The sequence below is a fragment of the Pezoporus occidentalis genome, unplaced genomic scaffold (assembly GCF_034315485.1).
Source record: "Pezoporus occidentalis ecotype Australia unplaced genomic scaffold, CSIRO_AGI_Poc_V1 ctg184, whole genome shotgun sequence".
NCBI lineage: Eukaryota > Metazoa > Chordata > Aves > Psittaciformes > Psittacidae > Pezoporus > Pezoporus occidentalis.
Window position 1 is genome coordinate 1,088,294 of NW_026913683.1, and position 22,388 is coordinate 1,110,681.

Here is a 22,388-nt window from a genome sequence, read left to right on the forward strand (position 1 = left end):
GGTCAGCTGTGAGCAAAGGTTATGTACTGAGCTCAGTAAAAATAAGAATGAGAAAGAATACGAATAAGAATAATAAAGGGAGGCAAAAGACTGAAGTAGCAGATTTGGAATGTGGTTGACCCTGTAGAGAAGACTGCCCTGCTAGGGAGAGTCAGCAAGAGGTGGAAATCTGCTGACCGTGATGTGGAGCAAGACGCCAAGAAGGGGAGATCTTCACCACTAAAACAGCAGTTCAGAAGTAGGCACCTGAGGTTCGGTGAGTATCAGCACTGAAGATCACAGAATCACAGAATGAACTAGATTGGAAAAGACCTGTAAGATCAAATCCAACCGTTACCCCAGCACTGCCAAGCCCACCACTAAACCATGTCTCTGCGGGCAAAATGATCTTCCCTCAAAACCTCCCCTTAGGGCTGACCCTCCTGATCTCCACTTGCAGACACCTGTCATCTGCTCCCCAGAATGGCTCATGCTGTATAGGTGCCGCCCCTACCTCCCATGGCCACCCCTTACACCACCCCATGGCGGTCCCTGCTCTCCCCTCATGACTGCCCCTCACAGTGACACCACACACCTCATAATCTGCCCTTATGGTTGCCTCTCACTTCCCCTCATGATCTCCTCTTGTGGCTCCCCCTTCTTCCCCCCACCCCGATCTCCCCTCATGGCTGCCCCTCCTCTCCCCTCATGATCCTCCCTCATGGCCATCCTTCTTTCCCCTCATGATCTCCCCTTCTGGTCGCCCTTCCTCTTCCCTCATGATCTCTCATGGCTGTCCCTTCTTTCCCCTCATGATACTTCCTCATGGCCGGCCCTTTTTTCCCCTTATATGCCCTCATGGCCGCCCCTGCTTAGAATCACAGAATCACAGAATAGTTAGGGTTGGAAAGGACCTTAAGATCATCTAGTTCCAACCCCCTGCCATGGGCAGGGACACATCACACTAAACCATGTCACTCAAGGCTCTGTCCAACCCAGCCTTGAACACTGCCAGGGATGGAGCATTCACAACTTCCCTGGGCAACCCATACCAATGCCTCACCACCCTCACAGTAAAGAACTTCTTCCTTATATCCAATCTAAACTTCCCCTGTTTAAGTTTTAACCCATTACCCCTTGTCCTGTCACTGCAGTCCCTGGTGAAGAGTCCCTCCCCAGCATCCCTATAGGCCCCCTTCAGATACTGGAAGGCTGCTATGAGGTCTCCACGCAGCCTTCTCTTCTCCAGGCTGAACAGCCCCAACTTTCTCAGCCTGTCTTCATACAGGAGGTGCTCCAGTCCCCTGAGCATCCTCGTGGCCCTCCTCTGGACTTGTTCCAACAGTTCCATGTCCTTTTTACGTTGAGGACACCAGAACTGCACACAATACTCCAGGTGAGGTCTCACAAGAGCAGAGGGGCAGGATCACCTCCTTCGACCTGCTGGTCACATTCCTTTTGATGCAGCCCAGGATCTGGTTGGCTTTCTGGGCTGCGAGCACACACTGAAGCCAGCTCATGTTAAGTTTCTCATCAATCAACACCCCCAAGTCCTTCCCCACAGGGCTGCTCAGAATCTCTTCTCTGCCCAACCTGTAGCTGTGCCTGGGATTGCTCCCACCCAGGTGTAGGACCTTGCACTTGGCATGGTTAAACTTCATGAGGTTGGTATCAGCCCACCTCACAAGCGTGTCAAGGTCCCTCTGGATGGCATTCCTTCCCTCCAGTGTATCAACCGAACCACACAGCTTGGTGTCATTGGCAAACTTGCTGAGGACGCACTCAATCCCACTGTCCATGTCAGCGACAAAGATGTTGAACAAGACCGGTCCCAACACGGGTCCCTGAGGGACACCACTTGTTACTGAAGTGGTAGTATCAGCGTAGTTGAAGTCCCCCGTGAGAACAAGAGCCTGTGAGCTTGAGTTTGAGGCTGTTCCTCTCTGCCTGTAGAGTGCTTCATTCACAGAGTCCTCTTTTATCAGGTGGTCTGTAACAGATCCCCACAGTAATGTCCCCCATAGCTGTTCTCCCTTTAACCCTGAGCCATGACCATGATCACCCCTTGTGTCCGCCTCTCCCCTCACGGTCTCCGCTTATGGCTGCCCCTTCTTTCCCTTCATGGTTTTCCCTCATGGCCACTCGTCCTCTCCTCATGATCTCCCCTCATGGCTGCCCCTGCTGCCCCTTCCTCTCCCCTCACAGTCTACCCTCATGGCTGTCCCTTCTTTCCACTCATGATCTGCCCTCATGGCCACCTCTCCTCTTCTCTTATGAGCTACCCTCATCACCACCCTTCCTCTCCCCTCACCCCAGCACCCAGGAAAACCATTAGAAGCACTTCAGCAAGTGGTATGTTAAAGTGAATTTGATGAATTAAAATCAGCAAAGCAAGAGGCGCAGGATGGTATTGGTTTTTATTTGATGAGAATGTTAACGTGTCAGAATTTGTTCTTGTTCTGCCTAAGGTAACAAGTTAAAATGTCAGCATTTCAAGGAACAAGGAAACCCCTCACTCCTTTACAATCAGAAATACTAAAAAAAAAAAAAAAACCACAAAAAAATGTATATTGTAAACTGAAAGTACTCTGAAAAAATACTGCTTATTGCTCAAACTTTTGAACTATCGTTTTTGTTTCATTTTTCCTTGGGAGGAATTTTGAGAAATATTTTAAATGAGTGTCTTTTGTGGGGAATGTTCCTCTCACTATTCCCTGAGAAAGTTCTGTTAGTCCTGCAGGCATTAAAACACAGTGTTTTGCTTGGGGGTATCAGAATGTGCTTATTCTGGGGAGAGGACACTGCCAAAGACCTGAGAGAAAAACCACAAGGCTGAGGAAGAAAGCCAAGAGGATGTGGGTAGTGCAGGTGGGTAACAGAGAAGAAGGCGTGAAAAATCTCTTTGTGGCGAGAGGAACAGAGAACATGGAGATTACGGCTGCTGACGGTCTTGTCATCGTTTGCTCCGTAGAAGTCAGCTGGACGGAGAAGGGGCTCGTGGGGCACATTGCGGCCTCAGGAGTGGGTGCGGACGGCGGCTTGCGCTGCTGGGGGCAGGCAGCCAGTGCAGGATGGGGAGAGCTTCACACCAGGGATGCTCAGCAGCACAGGGCTGGAGGCAAATATAGGCCTAGCTCAGCACAGCCACACGTGAATTACTGGTGAATTCAAGAGTAACTTTCCAGACTTACTCTACCTTACTCTTGCTTCACGAGCAGCAAATGCCCAGGAGGCTGCAGACCTTCTTCCCGTAGCCAAAACTGAAATGTGGGCTGGGTGCTGCTTTGGGTTGTCACTTGTTCAAGGTAAGTGTGAGCAAGGATCCAGCTGCTACTTAAATCAGCGGTGCAGGGGATGTTCTCTACCTCGGTCAGGCCACTTTGTGTTTTGCTGTTTATAAGCAGAGCTCTCTGTGGATGTCAAGCTTTCACATTTCTACCAGCTCCTTCTCTCTTCAGCTCTATACTGATCTGACCAGGCAGCGCACGTGCCTGAGGTTACTGCCTGCTCTGATGCCCGCTCAGTAACTCTGGAAAACCGAGTGACTTAAGCCTGAAGCATTTTTTACTACATTTCACTGCAAATTTCCTTTCTTCATGATCTCTGGTTACTGATTTTTTGTGTCAGCCTGTCCATTTTAAATAGAGGCTTGAAGCCTTTTATGCTGGCTAAGGAAGTAATAATTTTCTCTCTAAAGAATCCTGTGGTTTCCTACTGCAGGAACTCTATCAGAATAAAATCTGAAAGAGCTAATGGTGGCTGCAGGATTTGTAACAACCGTGTGAGCTGGGATTGAAAAGAACATTGGGTTTTTTCTTCTTTAGCTTAAAATTTTTGTCATGGTTTAGTGGATTCTGCTCTTGGTCTCTCATTTGGGTTTTCAACCTGTAACATTAGTCTGAAGAGTATTCATTTCCTTTTAGACTTATTCTAAACTGGAAAATCCCTAAGTACGGTTGCAAGGCTCCTGTGTAGCAGTGGTATTTCTGCCTGGCAGGACTCTCTCCACCCGAGGTAAAATCTTGCAGCCCCGTATGCATTTCACACAACACCTTGTGGAGGGGAGGAGAGGGCAAAGCAGAAGACATTTCAAATCAAGAGATGGAGCTCCTGCATGGTCTCTGCAAAAGGCTCGCCTTGTGGCTAAAATCCTGCCCAAATAGAGAGATGCTGAGAGGCTGGAGAAGGGCTGTGACCCACATCGTCTGGGAGCAGACACGGTTCTGCTGCTCTGGATGCTTCAGGATGGAGAAGTCCCTTTCACCACAGGCCTTCAAGTCTTGGCAGTTAAATCTTTCTTACATTCCTTTCTTCCTTTCCTGCAGTGATAAAGGGAAGCTTCCAGCGGCTGCATGTGGTGCCTTCACAGAAGAGGAATTCTGCCTTGTTCAGACACACTGATATTGATGTCTATGAAATAGTTTGGTCATTTTCTGTAATTTTTCTTTCTGCTGCTGTCTTCCAGGTGCACACGTTCAGAGGCCCACACTGGTGTGAATACTGTGCCAACTTCATGTGGGGCCTTATTGCTCAGGGAGTAAAATGTGCAGGTAACAGTCATTCAGTCTTCTTTTCCCAAGACAGTCCTAATGTCGTAACTATTTAATATGCTGCTTGTTCCACTGTAATACTGCGTGTCAAAGATCCAAAAATCAAAGAAGGAAGCCTATCCACTCTGTTGCTGGTGGTGTCAGGTGCCTGTTTTGGTAACATCACTGCAGTGATGCAGAGCACCTCTCAAGTGCTCATGAAGGGGAAATGATAATCATCATTAAGGGATTTGGTTTTTCACCCCCTTTTAGAATGGAGGAGAAATAAGCAGATGCATTGTGAGCTTTATTTCTTTTATACCACTTGTATGTATTGGCAGGTGTGAAAAACTCATTGAGGATCTCACGGTGCAAGGTGGGCATCAGCAAATTTCAAGTTGCTGTTGTGAAACAGGCTCTCAGATTGATTTTGTGTATAAGCCAGCAGACCCCCAGCATGCCATAGACCCTAAGTCATGTCTCCTACTTGCAAACTGAAAAGAAAGTAAGAAATGGGATGATGACTAAGGGACGCATACTGAAACGTTACATAAATATTCAGGTGCTGGTAGAAACGTATTACACGCATGGGTGTCAGTGCAGGCATTTCTGGGACAAAGCCTCTGTGAAGTAAAACAATTTGTCAGTTTTATTGATATGATTCTTCTGAGAAGAAAGGACAGTCAGCTTTTTTCAAAGGCAAAAAAAAAATAATAAAAGGATCAAAGTGATCAAAATAGTTTGCTGTATTTAAAAAGTATTTTATGACATTCTAGCAAGCAACCGCATCTATAAAAATGGTGCAAAGAAACGTTGATGTATGAAGACCTGCATGTGTTGCCCTGGAAACTGAATTTTCAAGCTAATTTAAGAAAATCTGCTCTGACTAAAGCTTTCTGAAGTCTTGTGTCAAGCAAACAAGAAGGCTGTTTATCACAGAACTGCAAAATAATGTAAAACTTAAAATAATTTATAGCCAAATAGGATTGAAATATTTTAAAATCCTTCTCCTGAAATTATTTGAATGTAATTTTCTGTTGTTATCAGTAGATTCTGTATTGGAGAGTGCAGCTCCATTTTAAGAAATTGTTATACTAAAATGGCATTTTCAAGTATTTTCTCTCTGCTAAGTATTTAGGGTTGCAGCCATGTCCTTTGCTTATGAATGAAGATTGCTTGTACTTTTTACTGCTGTTGATTCTGTACAGGGTGTGCAGTGCTAGAAGAGAAAGAGGAAGCCTTATTTTGTTCTTGATTTGTTCTCTGATTAAAGTAGTTATTTTTTGATGGCACATGAGCCAGTAAGTGTGCCATCTTCCTTCCTCGCCTGGAGTAGATTCTTCAGTTCTGGCGTTTAGGAGAAATATCAAGTATTTCTGAGATTTATGTTAAGTAACTTTAATCCAGAAAATCAATAACAATTAAGGGTATGAAGGCTTGCAATGCTGCATGGCACTGTGGAATGAAAAAATAATTCTGCTTTTATATTAAACCCAAAGTGCTTATGATTTTGTGCTGCCTGTTTTTTTTTTTCCTAACTGAAGTAGAACTGATTTTTCCGGTTTTATGCAGAGTTTTCTAAATTCTGAATTCCCAAAAGCTTCCAAAGTCTGTTTTTCTTTCCTTCTTATGAGGACGGACATAAGTACTGCATGTCTCCTTTTTCCTCCTTTCAGTGCAGAGGAACATATGACTTCATAGGATCAGAAATTATAATTAGGGCTTTCTATCTTGTGTAAGGGCTCATATCGCTGTTGGTAGCTTCCAGTATTTTCTGTGATCTTATTTGTATTTTTAAATGCTGTGTTGTACAACTGCACTGCTTGTTGAAGCATCGGGTGTTGGGGCAGGGGGAGGTTGAGGTTTCTCGGGCCATGCTGGAGGTCATTGGGCACAACCAGGCGAGCTGTTGATGTGCAGCACTGTCAGATGGGGCGTGAGGGAGAGCAGGCGAGGGGCCATGCAGCAGTAAGGCTGCTGAGCAGTGCTTCCTCAGCCTGGCAGGCCTGCTTCTGCAGTGTGTGCTGTTTGCCTGGCTTCGGGTTGAGGAGCAGGAGAACGGGCTTTCCTAAGGGTAGGGGTTGCAGCTAGATCCCCTCACCGCAAGGCTAGCTTGTAGCCACTGGCCATCCGCGATAGCTGGTGGAGAACTAGGAGCTTCGCAGGGGATTTTACTCTCATAAATTTCATGGAAATCAGCAGCTGGGTAGAGGAGAGGGACTCAGGCAGAGCTCCATGGAGTAGGAGAGGGCAGGTCCACAGTCTACCTTCTCTGTGCCGCACCTTCAACAGTGTCTACCTGTTCCCATCAGCTGAGGCTGCACAAACCATCAGAGCCAGAAACCGTACAGATCTGGGCACTGCGGAGGAAAGTTGGAGGTGTATGGGTACATAGCGAGGACCTGCGTAACCACTGTTAACATCCTAGTGTGGAAGAGCTCAGGTTTGAGTGCCAGGAGTTTGGTCTTAAAGTGTTAGGGCTTCTTTTTGAAGTAATCATTTTGCTTCTAAACTGAGCCATTTTAATATGGAAACAACGAAACACAGTAAACAAGGAGCCACATGAGGCCTTTGCTTCTCAGAGTGGGTTCGTACTGCAGAAAAATTACAGCTTTTAGCAGGAGGCAGCATACTTGCATTCAAATGGGGTTCAATGCCACTCCAGGGAAATACACAAAATCTGTTTGGTGGTCTGTAGAATCATTTTATTGAAAATACCTATGAGCCAAACTGCAGTGATCATACCTAATTTTATACTTTTTAAAGCATTTGCTTTTTATAGCCAACAGTTGCACATCTCAAGAGGACTCTATTTGCTGTACAGAAGTGATAAGTTTAACAAATACAAATAGATTACTGCATGGGCTACTCCTCAACCATTTTAAATCCTTCTCTCTGCAGAAGCATAAAAACATGCAAGAAGATAAGTGTGGGACAGTCCAAGACTGGACAGCAGAGATAAATGTCACCCATTTCAGAAAAGAGGAGGAGCTGGCAGAAAAAGTCAATAGATTAGTTTGTTAGACAAACTAAGCCAGTCCTTTGAAAAATAATAAACCAGAGCTGAACATTCATAACTGTACACATGCCATAGCAACAGGCAAGGATGCCTTAGCAACTGAACTGCCTTGACTCATGCTTTGTTGGAGTCCAGCATGACTCAGTGTGTCCCTCTCTGCATTCAGTATCTTGTATCTTGTCAGGTACAGTCAGTATGATTAACCCCTGGAAGATGGATTCTCGCTAGCTTATCCTTGTTTGGGTTTTGTGGCAGACAAAGAAGGAGGAGTATATATTTTTGTTTCATAAAGATGAGAGGAGGTGGTTATGGGTTGAAGTAAGATGTTGGCTGTCATCTTGACTGCAAAGGTTTCGGGGCTGATGCAGGCCACGGAACACAGGAAGACTTTATTGTCTTCCAAATTAAGGCTTAGGGTGATGTCCAGGATTTGGATTCTACGGGAAACTAATTCATGGACTTAATCTGTAGTTTGATTTCTGCTGGAGGTATATCCAACAGAACAGGAATCATTTCTTTTTCCTTAGATGTTATTCTCTCAAATTTGATCTTTATTTCATCAATTTACTTAAAGACAGATTTGCTTCCTTAGTGTGAGTCCTTTTAAAAGGCATCTGCCCTACTGCCTTGGAGAGTCATGCTTCCAATTTTTGCATCCTAGCCAAAGGCCCTTAAAATTTTTGTGAAATGAAGACTCATCTCTATGCAAGGAATCTGCCTTTTCTGACAGCAAGCTCCATCTCCAGCAGACTTTCCTGCAGGCTTTCACCATAAGTAGAAATGACTAAAGAAGTGTTTGAAATTATAATGCCACCAGCTTGTGTAAACACTGAAGCTCAGCGGAAGCTAAGAAAGATGTAAGAGTTTACCCCACCTCAAACTCCAGTGCATGAACTTTAAAAACTCATATTCTGAATTACATTGCCCCTGTGTAAGGCTCTCCCAGGCTCACAGGCCCATCCCATTGACCAGAATGTGTTCAGGAGATAAACTGTAACAAATCCAAATAAAATCTGCAGCTGTGCAGCAGGGAATTCATTTTATGAATGTTGTAAATGCGTAACACCCAGTAGCATTAGTGGTGAATTGTGTGTGTTCTCAGAGGCTAAAGCATGGTATTAATGATGCTGTTATTATACTGCACAAGTAGACTGGTAGACAAGCAGACTAGTTGACTTGTTAAGCTGCTGTGTGTGTCCTGTCCCCTTCCTCAGCCCATCACAACTGTTCAAGCTACTGTATAATCTCTTCCTTCTGTACCCTTTTTCTTGTCATTCTTAATGAATAAGTGATTTAATCAGAAGATTCTTTTTTTTTTTTTTTAAACAGGCTGGTTTAAGAGCATTAATTAGCTTATCTTAAAGGAATGATACAATTTTTTTACTGCATTTCACTGGATGCTTTTGACAGTGTTTTGGGCTGCTCCTTTTAACCACCCTCTGAAAAGCTGATAGTGCAGCTGAACTATCAGTGTGGGTGCAACCAGTTGAGCCCAAGCAGTGGGCAGAGCCCAAGCCCTGGTGGCAGTAAGACCCAGGAGCTCATTTTCAGAGAGGTTAAACTGCAGTCTCAAAGCAGGATGGTTTTGTGACTTACTGCTGAAGTGTTTAATTTCCCCATGTCATCTGTTTCCTTCTCCAGTAATTGAAAAACATACAACTGCCGCATTTCCTTTGCTGTTTTGTTTTGCCTTGCTATTAACCCCCTTGTTGGCATTTACAGCAGCCTTGTGTTGGTCCACCGGCATGTAAGGATGCAGGAGACCACAAAGGAGCCTGCCCACCCTCAGACAGTAGTTGTGCAGGCACAGTGTTCGTGCTTTTAGGGCTTGGAAGAATGGCTGATGATCTAGTCATGTAACCAGCAAGGAGAAGGCAAGATGTGCTCATCATGTTGTCCCATCTCAAGGTATTTTGCATGTCCTAGTCTTGACAAGCTCCCATTTTGCCCACAATTGCACCTTAAAAACACATCCAAGTTTCTTCTGTGCACTCCGATTCTGCTGGTTTCCCTGATGATGTAGGGCACAGACAGCCCAAAGAGGGAACAAGAGCAGAGCAAAGCAAAGCCGCAGAGCCCATGGCTGTGGGAAGAGGAATGGTTGGAGAACATTCCCTGCCGACCTCAGGCAGGTGGTGATGCTGCTGGAGGTGTGTGCTGCCTGACAAGCTGTTCCAGCAGCTCAGTATCTGGTGGTGTTCCTGAAAGGAATGAGTTCCATGGTTCTGAAATGCTAATCAGGCAGGAGAGCCTTGCTTCAGAGTCGTTCCCATGGGGAAGCTATTCTGGAGCTATATATTCTTGAAACTGTAAGTCCTAAAAGCAGCTTTATCTCCAAGCCCACACAGACCTGGAAGCCTTGAGCAAGCCAGCGGCCCATCAGGGGAGCTGTTGAGGAGGTAGGCAGGTGTCATGGCAGGAAGCCAGGGAAGTTTTTGAACAAACTGATCTTTTAAAACTTCTACAAAATCAAACCATTGCCACTAAGCATGTCCAGCACTTGAAGGCACAGACCTATGTATTCTTTTGGGATAAGGGGGTTTGTTTCATGGGCTTTTTTTTCATTTCATAACCCCTGATTTTTCTGCAGTATTTGGTGATTTTCTTGCTCAGTAACTAGCTGCCCTCTTGAAATTCCTTCCTAAATAATAACGTACCCTATAGTGTCTGATACAATAGTATGGATGATAACAGGTTTGGGGGAGCATAGAAGCAATTTTTGCCATGGTGCTGCTTAATAAAGTGGTTTAGGACTCAGGTGGGACCAAGGTTGCTTCCATATGTGCATTGCACATTAACAAATGACATGTATGTAAGGCGGTGCAGCAGCTTGTGTTGCCACCCTGGCTGGAACAGCTCTGCCGAGGAGGAGGAAGGTGGCAGACCTTCATAGCACCCCGCTGCCTTCTGCTTGGAAACACAGAGTGCAGCACGCAGGCCCACTGGGTTTGCTGGGTTCAGGTGCTTGTTCACACACACTGCCTCCAAGGGAACAGAAAACACTGCTTCCTCTGCTGCAGAAAAAAAGCATTAAATTATTAAAAGGAAAGCTACTAGCTCATGATTTCTTTATGAGAGCAAATTCCTTTCTAACCTTTTCACCCTTGCAAAACTAACAATGCCAGTACTTTGTGCTTTTGCAGAACCCCTTGTCTTCAGATGTCGGCTTACCAAAGGTGAAGGTGTTAACCCATCTGGCAGGTACCACGGTAGACCTGCCCAAGGCAACACATCGTGACAGCACCCCAGCTCCATGCTTCCCACCCTCCTATGCTTCCCATAAACCTCCAGAGAGTCTTCCAAAGCTTTTTGCAGATAATGTAAATCTCCCTTTGAGCTCCTAAAGCTGCTCCTTGGAGTGACAAAATGCATAAATTTTCTTCAGGGTAATTCAAAAATATAATTAGAGTGATATATGTAGCATACGGTATCGTTCCAGTGGAGTGTGATCAGCTGCCATGTTAACCAGTAAATCATAAACCAAAGGAAATCTAAAACTGGATAAAGTCAGATCAGCAGTATATCAAAAAGTGACAGCGAAGTATATTTTAGTCTCTGCAAATATTTATAATGTGTGCTCATGGGGTAGCACTAACGTACATGCATCTTCTGGCTGTGCTCACTCATTAATATGAACACATTGTTTGTTCTTTCAGCCCAGTGGACTAACATCAGTACTAGCTGTTTCTAAAACATTACCAAACCTTCTTCTAGGTATCACAGGAAACTGTTGTCAGCCTGGTTTTAAATTTAATACCTCTCATAGAAGTAATGTCACAGCTCACCTGAACTCCTAGACCAATATGCTATTAAAATCAGGGCAGCTTACCACAGACTTTTAAACCTGTCATCTAAAACTACTCTTCCCCACAAAAAAACATCCAAACTTCCTATAAATTCGTGAATTTATGACTGCTTTTTTTTGTTGGTTGGTTGGTTTTGTTGCATTTGGTATATTTGAAAGGTGGTCACAGTTTGATAGCACTGTAAAAAGGAATAGTAAGCGTGACTTACAGTTCTGGTCCTGAGAAATCGTCTCCGTATAAGGTGAAGTTCTGATTAACTGAAGTAAGTTTTCCTATTGACCTGCAAGGGCTCATGGCTGCATTTTTTAACTCTGACCTGTATTATTATGGGATTTATCAGCAGATAAATCCCTTTAGGGGGATTCTTCTTTAGCTCCTCACCAATTTGTATAGCCAGCCAGCAGGTAAGCTCTGATGAACATCTGTAAGAAATGGATTAAGGCTCCTGATTACTTTAGATCTGGAGGAAAGCTGCTAACACCAACTCAGCTGTTCAGGATTTACTTTGATATAACCAGAAGTCAGTAGACCCTAAATTTGAAATTGGATGAATCCTCTTGGTCTTAAAGAACCGGCCAAATCATGAAGCTCATGTGCAAACAAGGCAGGCAGTCTGAAGACTTCACCATGCAGCAGCATGCAGAGAGGCTCAGGACTCAGCTTTCTTGTTCCTTCCTAGTTGATTCTAAAATAATGGATTTTGAAGCTTTCATGAAGCATCTGCAATGAGAACAGAGGACATTTTTATTTAATAATATGTAATTTGCAGCATAATTCCTGTCTAACGTAAGCTGAGTATAGTTACCGTATAAGGCTGGCACGTTTCTGGTGCTCTGTGAAGAGGAGAACTGACCTCGTCTCCTGCCATTGTGCTTTTTACCTGTTAGAGTTAATAAGGTATTATCCTTCATCCCAAGTTATCAACTGAACCAGAGACTAGCGACTGAGACATGCCTGTTCTGCCTTTCATGAAGTATTGTTACCTGGGGAGAGGAACCCACCTGGTAGAAAGCATGGCATTGTTGAGTTTCAGCTTCTCTGTTGGGAAAAACACAATTTTCCTGTTGGAAATCCACTGAAATCTCCTAGGAGTTTTTATTGATGCAGAACTGCTAAAGTAAGGCAGTCTTCTGCACTCACGTAAGAGGTATGTGAAGAATCTTATTAGAAGGGTATCACACATCCCAGTAATACTGAATGTAGTGCTCATGCATTTTCTGAGCATTAAGTATCTGAAATATTTCTAGGTTTAAAATGTTTCTCGGGAGGGTTTGTAAGCCCTTAAGCAATAGGCTAGTACATAAAAGCTAATCAAATGCAAAGGAAGAGCAAACGTGAGAGGAGAAAAGTTGACTTTTGCATCTGTAATTACTATTCTGGCATTAACGAGGTCAGATCCAAAGCCCATTTGAATCTATGGGATTAGCAATAACAAGTATTTTCAGGAGCAAGGTTTTCACATTGTCACATTGAAAACGTTTCTGTGAGTTAGATATTTTAATGAAATGAAACTTTCTTGTCTATACATAGAATTATCTCAGTGAATGTGATAATTGTTTTAAGTCAAGAATAAGACACTTGGAAGCATGTTTTTCCTTTTTCTTTTTTGTATATTTTAGTCTTAATTATCCTTGAATTTCCAGCAACATAAATCTGAGCTATATTGCTGTCTTGTGAAGCAGCTGATTTGCACTCACAAAATCACTTGTGAGTCCTCATGAGTGAGACACTGCCATTCCCATCTTATAGACACCATTGTTGACAGACATACTAGAGCATTTCACACACATGTTGGAGTGGGTGCTTCTTACAGCAATTTTAGGAATTCTATGTATAATAATTATATTTGCATTTGTAAATACTATTACTGCAAAGTTAAGGTTTCAAAATAAAGGAAATCAAGAATTAAGATTTCCTATTCGGTCTTAATTTGCTTCTGTGTGTGTGTGTGTGTGTGTGTGTTAAGACATGCCTCTAATTATTTGACTACTTAGTATTTTTACTTCACAACTTCATCTTTATTCTGAAAGCAGAATGGGTGGTACTTGCTTAATAGAACCTGTCCGGTATTTTGTCTTCTTCTTGTTAGAGCTGCTGTCTTACTAACAGCACAGTATTCAAGCCTTACACCAAAGATGAGTGTTTTTTCCTCTGCATTTCAACAAACATTTAATGAATTTATTTCTACAAGACCCAGAGGAGACAAGAACAGCTTCTCCTTTCCATGTTAAAGGTGAAGCACTGAGACAATAAAGCACTGGGGTCACGTTTCCATTGAATTTGGTTTCCCTGTTTAAAACACAGAGGGACCTGGTTTTTCACAGTTCAGACAAAATGTGGTGCTGGGCACAGATCTGGTCTCAGAGTTTCCTCCTTCCGCACCCCAGAACCACAGGCAGGGTGAAGGCTGTGTGTGAAGAGCTGGCGTCATCATGCAGTTTGGGGTCTGAGAGCCCCTGATTAAATGTGGGATTTGGTGAAAGCAAGTGCTTTGGCTGCCACTGTTTCCTCTCTGTCACAAATGAGGCAACTGAGCAAACACTGAAGGACCCCAAGTGATCAAACTGAACTTCACCATGCTTGGAGGGACAGCAGTTGAGCCTGCCACTGCCTGGGGCTCCAGCACAGGCCACTGTGACAGGTACCCCAGGGGTACTGCTTGTTTGCGGGGAGCTGGGTTTTACGTTGCTTGCTTTGCCCAGGGTGAGGTTCACAACACAAAATCACAGCCAGGTGGGAAATGGAGCATTTGCAGCGCCCTGGCTTGTATGTTACCCACTCATCGCAATGAAGGGAGTCGCTCCTGCACAGAAATAGCTAAGGAGAGTTTTAATCAGGCATTTCATCCGGATGGGGATTTGTGCGAGTTTTGACTGATTGAAGGTGACATGCTGAACTTTAATTGCAACCAGAGACTGGATGTTTTACAGAGGATCCTAAGTGACAAAGCTGGTTGCTTTACAGGCCTGTTAAGTAAACAAAGTGCTTTTAGCAGCAGACTGCAGCTGACTTAGTGGAAATTCAATTTAGTGGTGAATTTTGGGGTTTACTGTTTTGGAAAGAACAAAGTCAAATAATCTGTGGAGCATTAATGAAAATACAAGTATTGGCAGAATCAACAAGAACAAAATATGAAGGGAATCTGTACAGATTCAGTACTGCAAGGGGAGAGGAGAGTACAGGTTTTCATCAAGGCATTGATCCTTCAATCTCCTACAGCCCTTAATTCTGCAGAAATCCAGGGGACTGCAAGTGGCAATGCAGCAAGGAACAGAAATGCCTGCAGAACTGAAGTCTCAGTGTATACTGAGTGCATGTCAAAGTGTGGTAAATGCCCTGACTGCAAAGTGCTGCCTTTCTCACTGCTTGCTATTTCCCAGGCACATGTGAGTTTGCATTGCAAACCAGGAGAAATGGCAGTAGAAACTGGGAGCAGTGCAGGAGGCTGCTCCTTACAGAGGCCTCCTTACACACGTTTTCCATGCCAAACCCTGAGCGTTATGCCTTGAGTGGTTTTTTAGGCAGAACAAGCATTTTTCAATAACCTGATTTCAATTAAGTTTCACTTAAACTAAAACCCCTTCTTGGTATGTTTACAATAAAGCTGTGGAGTTGTTTGTTTATGCTTTTAAAAACTACAACAAATTTTCCCTGAGTAATTTTTAAAGTAAATAGAACTGGTTTGGAGCTGCCAACACTTTGTTTCAGACACACCCTGTGAAACGGCATCAGAATTGCAGCTGCTGTGATTTAGCAGAGCCCTTTGTAAACTGCTCCGTAGCAAGAAACCACCAACCAGCTGGGAGACCCCTGTGTCTATTATTCAAGTCCCCTCTGAGCTGCGGAAGGGACCTTGTCAATAGCAATGCTATGCATGTGCTGCCATATCCGGCAAGAACATAAGGGTTCCCGAAGGGGTTCAGCACGTTCTGCAGAGGGATTGTAGCCTTCCGAGACCCATTCCCTCCCTCCATCTCCCCAGGAGGTGTCGTAAGTGCCACAGTCCAGGACTACGTTAAAGCTGTAAGTGTTAGGAAATCCTCAGCAATTTGGGAAGCAAGTTTACATCATGACAGCAGCGTGTGTAATAGTGGTGGGGATCCTGATTTGAAAACCCATCTGAAGAGTTTGTCACTTTTGTTAGATGTTTTAGGGACAGAGGAAGTGTCTTGGATAGAAGATCTGTCTTGAGGTTGGTCCCTACCTCACACGCTTGATGGTTAAAGGGTCTCAACAGAAGTAGTAGTTGTGAGATCAGGTCGGTCAGAGCCTGCTGGAGCCATATGTACTCCATAGTACCAACCTCGGGATACATTTTCACTGAACACCAGTCTCATTGTCTTTTTATTTTTCTCTCAGATTGTGGTTTAAATGTGCACAAGCAGTGTTCCAAGATGGTCCCAAATGACTGCAAGCCAGATCTGAAGCATGTCAAGAAAGTGTACAGCTGTGACCTCACAACGCTAGTAAAAGCACACTTCACTAAGAGACCAATGGTAGTGGATATGTGCATTAGGGAAATTGAATCTAGAGGTAAGGCATAGTTAATGGACTTAGGTTGCTTTGCTGATGATCCGTTTAGATTGATCTGGGTCATCTGGGTGTCTGCTGAATTGCTCAAAACAGATTTGCACAAGACGTTTTATGACTGCCAATTACCCTGCACAGCTAATATTATACTTTGCATTATTTCATGGTTCATACCCATTTATAATTTTTATAGATGCTGATAGAAATTGCTTAATGGACAATTACTGCTTTATAGTTATATATTGGCACCTATCTTTCCAGTAACACTTTTATTAAAAAAAACTAAGTGAATGTGCTAAAGCAAAGGCAGTTAGTATTGATGTGCTCCCTCTTAGCAGATCCCCTAGCCCACATGGAGTATCCTTTTCTAGGATGAGAGTTTTTTGGTTTCATTCAGAAATAATGACTGAACATCAAGTATGCTAATCTCAGTCATTTTTGAATCGGTTGTAATTGGTTTAGCATGTTTCTTCAGCTCTGAAATCATTTGTGTAAACATAATTTAGTGCTGATACAACAAGGCAGCTGATGCAAGAGTCAGGGTTAAAAGGCCAGGGCAAGATTTCATTCTGATAAGGCTTTTAAAACATGTCTGCTTTTTCTGCCTTAAATGAAGAACCTGGCAAAGGAAGAACTGAAGAGAAATGGAGAATTAAGTCTAATTTTAATCTTGTTAAAATGTTCATTGCAGGTCTTAATTCCGAAGGACTGTACAGAGTCTCAGGATTTAGCGATCTTATCGAAGATGTCAAAATGGCATTTGACAGAGGTACAGTCTTTCCCGCATGCAGAAACTTTGTGCTGATGTATTAAACATAGCCATTTTTTCTGCACAGCCTCTGTCTGTCTCGTGCTCCATTGCATCGCTGGTCTGAAGGAGTCTGGTGGCTGTGCTAGCAGAAGGGGAGTCTCCCCATCAGTAAAGCATATTTGCTTCTGGCCTTTATTACCAAAATCTACTTTTCTCCTTCCATCAGTATCTGTGCTTCAATAATGATGTGCATAGGAAAGGACAAAGCTTTCTGAACTACTGCCCTAGTTTGCAAGTAAAGCTGCGCTCAAGGGCATGGGGGAGGGATAGAAGGCAAGTGGTAAAGTGCCTGAAGAGGGCTCTGCAATTTAAATCCATCTTTCTGGATGAAAGCTCCAAAATAATAAGATGACTACAATAGTGCAAACAAAATTTGAATTACTGCAGTCTAAAAGAAGGTCAGTGGGAATAAACTCTTCTCTCTGAGAAACGACAGTGGGAAAACTAAAGGCTTTCCAGCTGCAGTCCCCCTGTCCCAGTAGAAGACAAAGCCAAAATCCATGCTGGAAGCTCTCTGTCCTGTTTCTCCGGAGGACTGGACCTATTCAGACAACATCTGCCTCCTCTGCAGTGTTAGCAGGGTGGGGATGTGCTGGAGAAGCCAAGTTCTGCATCTGTGTCCACTGTGGTCAGGAGTAGGTAGTATGCTGTAGCTGAATGGCGAACACATGTTTTTCCTATAATATGAGGAGGCTGTGGAACAACTAAGTTGGTTTTCTTTCTTTTACATTTTTTCCCAGACTCCCCTGGTTTCTCATTCAGTACTGACAAAATGTGCTGTTTGGCAACACAATGTGTTCTGAAAGAGCTAAACTTCCACACATTAATACAAGATAGAAACTGCTAGATCAGGCAGGCAGGTTTTCTTTTAAAAAATAATCTGCATTTTTTGCAGTCATTTGGAATGAAGAAAGGGTAAGTTTCTTTATAAAATCCTGGAGGTTTTCATCCTGAAAAGATGAATTTCACAGCCCAGTAACTGTTTTGCTTATAAAAGCCAAAATCTGGAATTGTGTCCTTTTTAATAATGTTTGCTTAACCAAGTTATTATTTTTCTTTTGAATGCTATTTTACATCTGGTTCCATTTCCAAGGCTTTAACGTCAGTGCCTTCTCCACACAGATGGGGAAAAAGCTGATATTTCTGTGAATATGTATGAAGATATCAATATTATCACTGGTGCACTTAAACTGTACTTCAGGGATTTGCCAATTCCACTCATCACGTATGATGCCTACCCAAAGTTTATAGAGTCTGCAAGTAAGTATAACGCATTTTCCTCCTGGTTTTCATTCTCTTTTCTTCTCCTTTTTGTGCTTTTTGTACTTGCCTTTTCATTTCATAGCTGTCCCATCAGCTCTTACACGATGCCCTATTTAGTAAGGATTGCAGGAGTGAAGATGCACTGCACATTACGACATGACCAAGTGGTGCTACATGATCATGGTTACATTTTTCCTTGCCTTTGTCACCAGGAATGCTTCCTTTTCATCACACATTCTGGATTATATCGCTTTGTTTGTCTTTCATGAATCCCTGGTACTTGACAGTGACATTTAAAGTCTGTTGGGTTTATGTTGCCAGAGAGAAGGTGATTTATCAAAGTGTTTAGAAGTAAGATAAGTCTGTGTTTGTAGAGGTGTCCGTTTTTGAGTGTTTTCATAAACTGATAAGCACTCATTCTTAAGGCCACCTTCAGAGAGTCTGCGAGCACAGCAATAAGCCCAGCTGGAACACCTCTCCCAAGCATCCTGGCTGCCCGAAACATCTCTGCAGTGTATCAGTCACACCAGCCACACCTGTAAAGGTGTGAGGTAGCTGTGGGTAGAAAACAAGGGCCGGATGCTGGCCTCACCGCTCCTCTGGAGGAGGCATTTTCCAAGTAATATGGACACAGCCAAAGATGCTGATGGCAGACTTCCTTCTGCTGTCCCAGGGTTGCACCTGTGGATTATTTGTGCAGAACTAGTCCAGTCAGCAGGGATTGTCAGGGGGATTTTTTTTGTAGGCTGCAGGGACTCTTTCAGTGGAGTGCAGTCTGCTTTGGGGAGTTTTCTTTGTCCAAAACCAGTCACATCCTGATGGAGCTCTGGGCACCTTTTTGGACAGGCAAATCCTCCACTATGACATTTGGTTATGTTCTGAAAGTCAGTAACCCAGCAGAGCTGTGAGACCCTATCTTCTCTGCAGGCCACCTTTGTTGTCTTTCTGTGTGTGAATTCTAGCTGTACCCGTGGTGACCATTGAACATCTGTGTTACAGAAACCACCGATCCGGATGAACAGCTGGAAATTCTCCATGAGGCGCTGAAGCTGCTGCCTCCTGCACACTGTGAAACATTACGGTATCTCATGGCACATCTGAAGAGGTAGGCAGGCTGGCTGCAAGGAACCCTAAGCTGAACACATTTTTAGCTTAAGTCAATTCTAGGACCTCCAGAAAAGTGTGGGCAAGGCCCACTGAATCCTGAAGTTGAACTGCGTTGGGGAATGATAGTCTGCACCACAGTGAATACCCAAGCATGGGGGTTTATCCCACTGACAGTACTTCCAAAGCAATTAAAGGGAATAAGTAAAAAAACACGCAGTTTTGAAACACAGAAGTCATCTGCCTACCGGATTTGCTCTGTGTTCAAGGTTACAGTGAATATTTATGGTTAAAAAGCCATTTGTACCTCTGGGAATAATAAGTCACTCCCTGGGCAGGGAACTAATACAGCTTGATGGCTATAGACTGGTGTCTTTTTCTGCTAAGTCTCATCTACCCTGATCATCCCTGACACCTCAAAAAGACAGCATACACTAGGCTTGAGCTGACCCTGATTAGGCACAGTGTTAATTTGCCCCCCAGACACAAGTCTGGTGAGGTCTGGCAGATGTTCCTCACCAGTATGGATCCCCTTGTTCCACCTACCACCTTCTCAAAACCGTGGGAACATAAATTCTGTCTAAGGTTTCTCCAGCTCCCCAAGACATGACTGAAGTTGATCAGTGGGCTAAGAAACTGCTTCAGACCAGTGCATAAATATCCAGTGCAAGAGCACAGGTTCTATTTCTTTCAGGAAAGCAGGGGAAAAAAAAACACAATGGGCATGTTAGGGTATCCATTTTAGTTTCTTGACGAATGTGAGCTTATTGTTGATATATAAGAATCATTCCCGTTCCTTAGAAAAATACTTTGAGTTCTCTTCTGCTTTTTTTTCCTTTTATAGTTCTACTAGTAAGAATATGTTGACTCTGCTAAGTGCCCCAGGCAAAATTCAGCTACAAGGTTTCTGCCTGATTTGCCCATTTATTTCGATGACATTTCTAATGGATGTTTTAAAACAGACACAGAGATGAGAGACACAGGAACAAAAAAGCTCACCTTACAGCTTGTGAAGCGTGAAGTTAATTTTTCCGTACCCTCTTAAAGAGTGCTCTAGTTAGAAAGCTGCTTTTGCACACTGTATTCCTGGTATAGGTGAATGATAAAGTAGAAGGGTGACAAAATGCACTTGGTTTTAAACTTCCTTTTAATACATTTGCTAAAAAGAGCTGTGGTGCTCAACAGGCTGTTGTCTTGCTGCCGAATGCAGGTAATCAGATGCAGCTCATTTATCTGCAATAGTTACAGACTGAAGACAGCGCCTTGGAAACATCAGTCCAACTTTGTTTAAAATAAAAATTAAGGCAGAATGGGGATAAAAAAAAAGAAGAAAATCTTGAATCCCTTTTGTATACCAAGGGATTTGTTCGTGCAATGCAAGATGCCACAGTGGTGAGGAGTAACTTAGCTAGACTCTTCCAGTTGCTGTCCCTGGGTTCTTAGCTGTTTTTGAGAATCCTGGTGGATTCTTTAAACTGTAGTGCATATTAAAACATTTGAATAATATAAATTTGTATTGTTGAACGAGGCAATTCACCAGGATAAACCAAGGCAGAGGCTTAGGCTTCGAGTCGTGTTTGTGTCTCCTGCACCCGTTGTGGTGGGCAGAGTGATAGGGGCGCTCAGTGTTAGGACACCTCAGTCAGTCTGTCCTCCTCCTGTCTCCCCTGTGTGGGACCCTGCCTTCTCCATGATAAGGCACAGCAGCATGGGAGAGCACAAGCCTCCTCTGAGCCCACATGAGGAAATGCCATCCCATGACCCCAGAGATCATCGTGTGCAGCAGTGACCCTTCTGGCATTTGCTGAGCAGGCATGTTTCTGCGGTAGCCCAGGCAGAGGAGGCCTGTCTTGTAGGTACAATTCTTCTCTCAAATCACGTTTCAGGAGTTGCCCCACAAACCTGCCCCACAGCAGGACCTCAGCCCACAGCTTTGAACAGGTCAGGTTCCTGTGGAGCAGCAGGACATGGCCTCCACACCTCCTCCTCTCCTCCTCCTCCTCTTTGCACTCGTTAACCTCTGAGTGTTTTCACCTGATCTTTCCATTTGTGTCCTAGGGGAAACAGCACCCTCTCACAGGCTTTGGAAATGGCAAACATTTCTGTCCAGTTTCCCTGCTTTTCAACCATATGCGGGCACAGTTTGGCACAGAAGGAATGTGAAAAATACTGTTCTTTTTTTACAGAGTAACGCTCCATGAAAAGGAAAATCTGATGAGTGCAGAGAATCTGGGCATAGTTTTTGGACCAACTCTTATGAGAGCACCAGAGCTGGATGCGATGGCTGCATTGAATGACATCCGTTATCAGAGACTTGTGGTGGAGATGCTTATAAAAAATGAAGACATTTTATTTTGAATATTTTGGGGGTTTTGTAATAAAAAAGGAAGCAACAGTGTTCTATGGATGAAGGAATATTTTAAAGTAACTTAATGGCTCTTGTCGCTGAATTCCATATTTGCTAGAGCTTTCGATGTATTCAGGATAAAAATGAAGGAACTCTTTGTCGTTTCTGTAGTGCCATTCAGCCGATGTTGAAAAAGGTTAACACATACTTTCCAGTACTAGTAATCCTGGGTGTTTATCATGTTAAAATAAAAAACAAAAAGCCTAAAGCTATTGCATGATTTGCTCCCTGTTCTCCCTGTTCTGGTGAGACTCATTCCATGAAGAAAACAACTGAGCTGGTGCAGCATCTTTGTTCTGGATAGTTTGTGATTGTAATTCAGCATGTTTCTCCGTGTAAACCTGTTGTGAATTTGCTTTTATGTTCTATGTAATTGGTTTCTGATACTAAAAAGAAGGCTGACTTACGTGAAATGGAGCCTCTGGCAGTTTATTGACTTTTCGTATCATTCTCTGCCACTTCAGGGGCTGATTTCTTCTTGGGTTTCTTTCAGTTTTTTCATCAGATAGTAATTTGTTTTTAACAGAAACAAAATGTGTACTTTAAATGTTACTTTAAGTAATTCTCCATGATGTTTATGGTGGTTGCAGTGAAATCTGCAATGCTGAACAGTGTTCCTTTATTATTATTGCTATTTCAATTGTAATTTTGTATTTTTATCTGGCATGCATATATTAATTTATTAAATTTTGCTTTTAGAACTCTAACATTAAGCTATTTATCTTTACTTAACAAACATGTTTCAGAAATACAGTTTGTTTCATTACTTACGTTGGCACTTTAACCCTGAACAACCCCCGATTTAGAAGAAGTGAGTTAGAGTGTTACTGGTTCTGGCAAGACCATTCTGATCTAAATACTTTGGAGCCTGACATTTTGCTAAGCATCCACAGATGCCTCTTTAGTTTGACAATTTCCTTCTTCACTGTCCAAGATGCCT

The 22,388-nt window shown here is 43.4% G+C and overlaps 1 protein-coding gene across 2 annotated transcripts in view; it reads left to right on the forward strand.

Moving 5' to 3' along the window:
• The window catches only part of CHN1 (chimerin 1), a 102,948-nt gene extending 80,793 nt beyond the window's left edge, over positions 1–22,155 (forward strand). For both annotated transcript variants that reach the window (XM_062615866.1, XM_062615867.1), the window contains 6 exons: positions 4,445–4,529; positions 15,693–15,866; positions 16,555–16,632; positions 17,797–17,934; positions 18,937–19,042; positions 21,228–22,155. In XM_062615866.1, the coding sequence (XP_062471850.1) occupies positions 4,445–4,529; positions 15,693–15,866; positions 16,555–16,632; positions 17,797–17,934; positions 18,937–19,042; positions 21,228–21,399 (753 nt within the window). In that variant the 3' untranslated portion in view covers positions 21,400–22,155. The remainder of the gene's footprint in view (positions 1–4,444; positions 4,530–15,692; positions 15,867–16,554; positions 16,633–17,796; positions 17,935–18,936; positions 19,043–21,227) is intronic.
• The last annotated feature ends 233 nt before the right edge of the window (positions 22,156–22,388 follow it).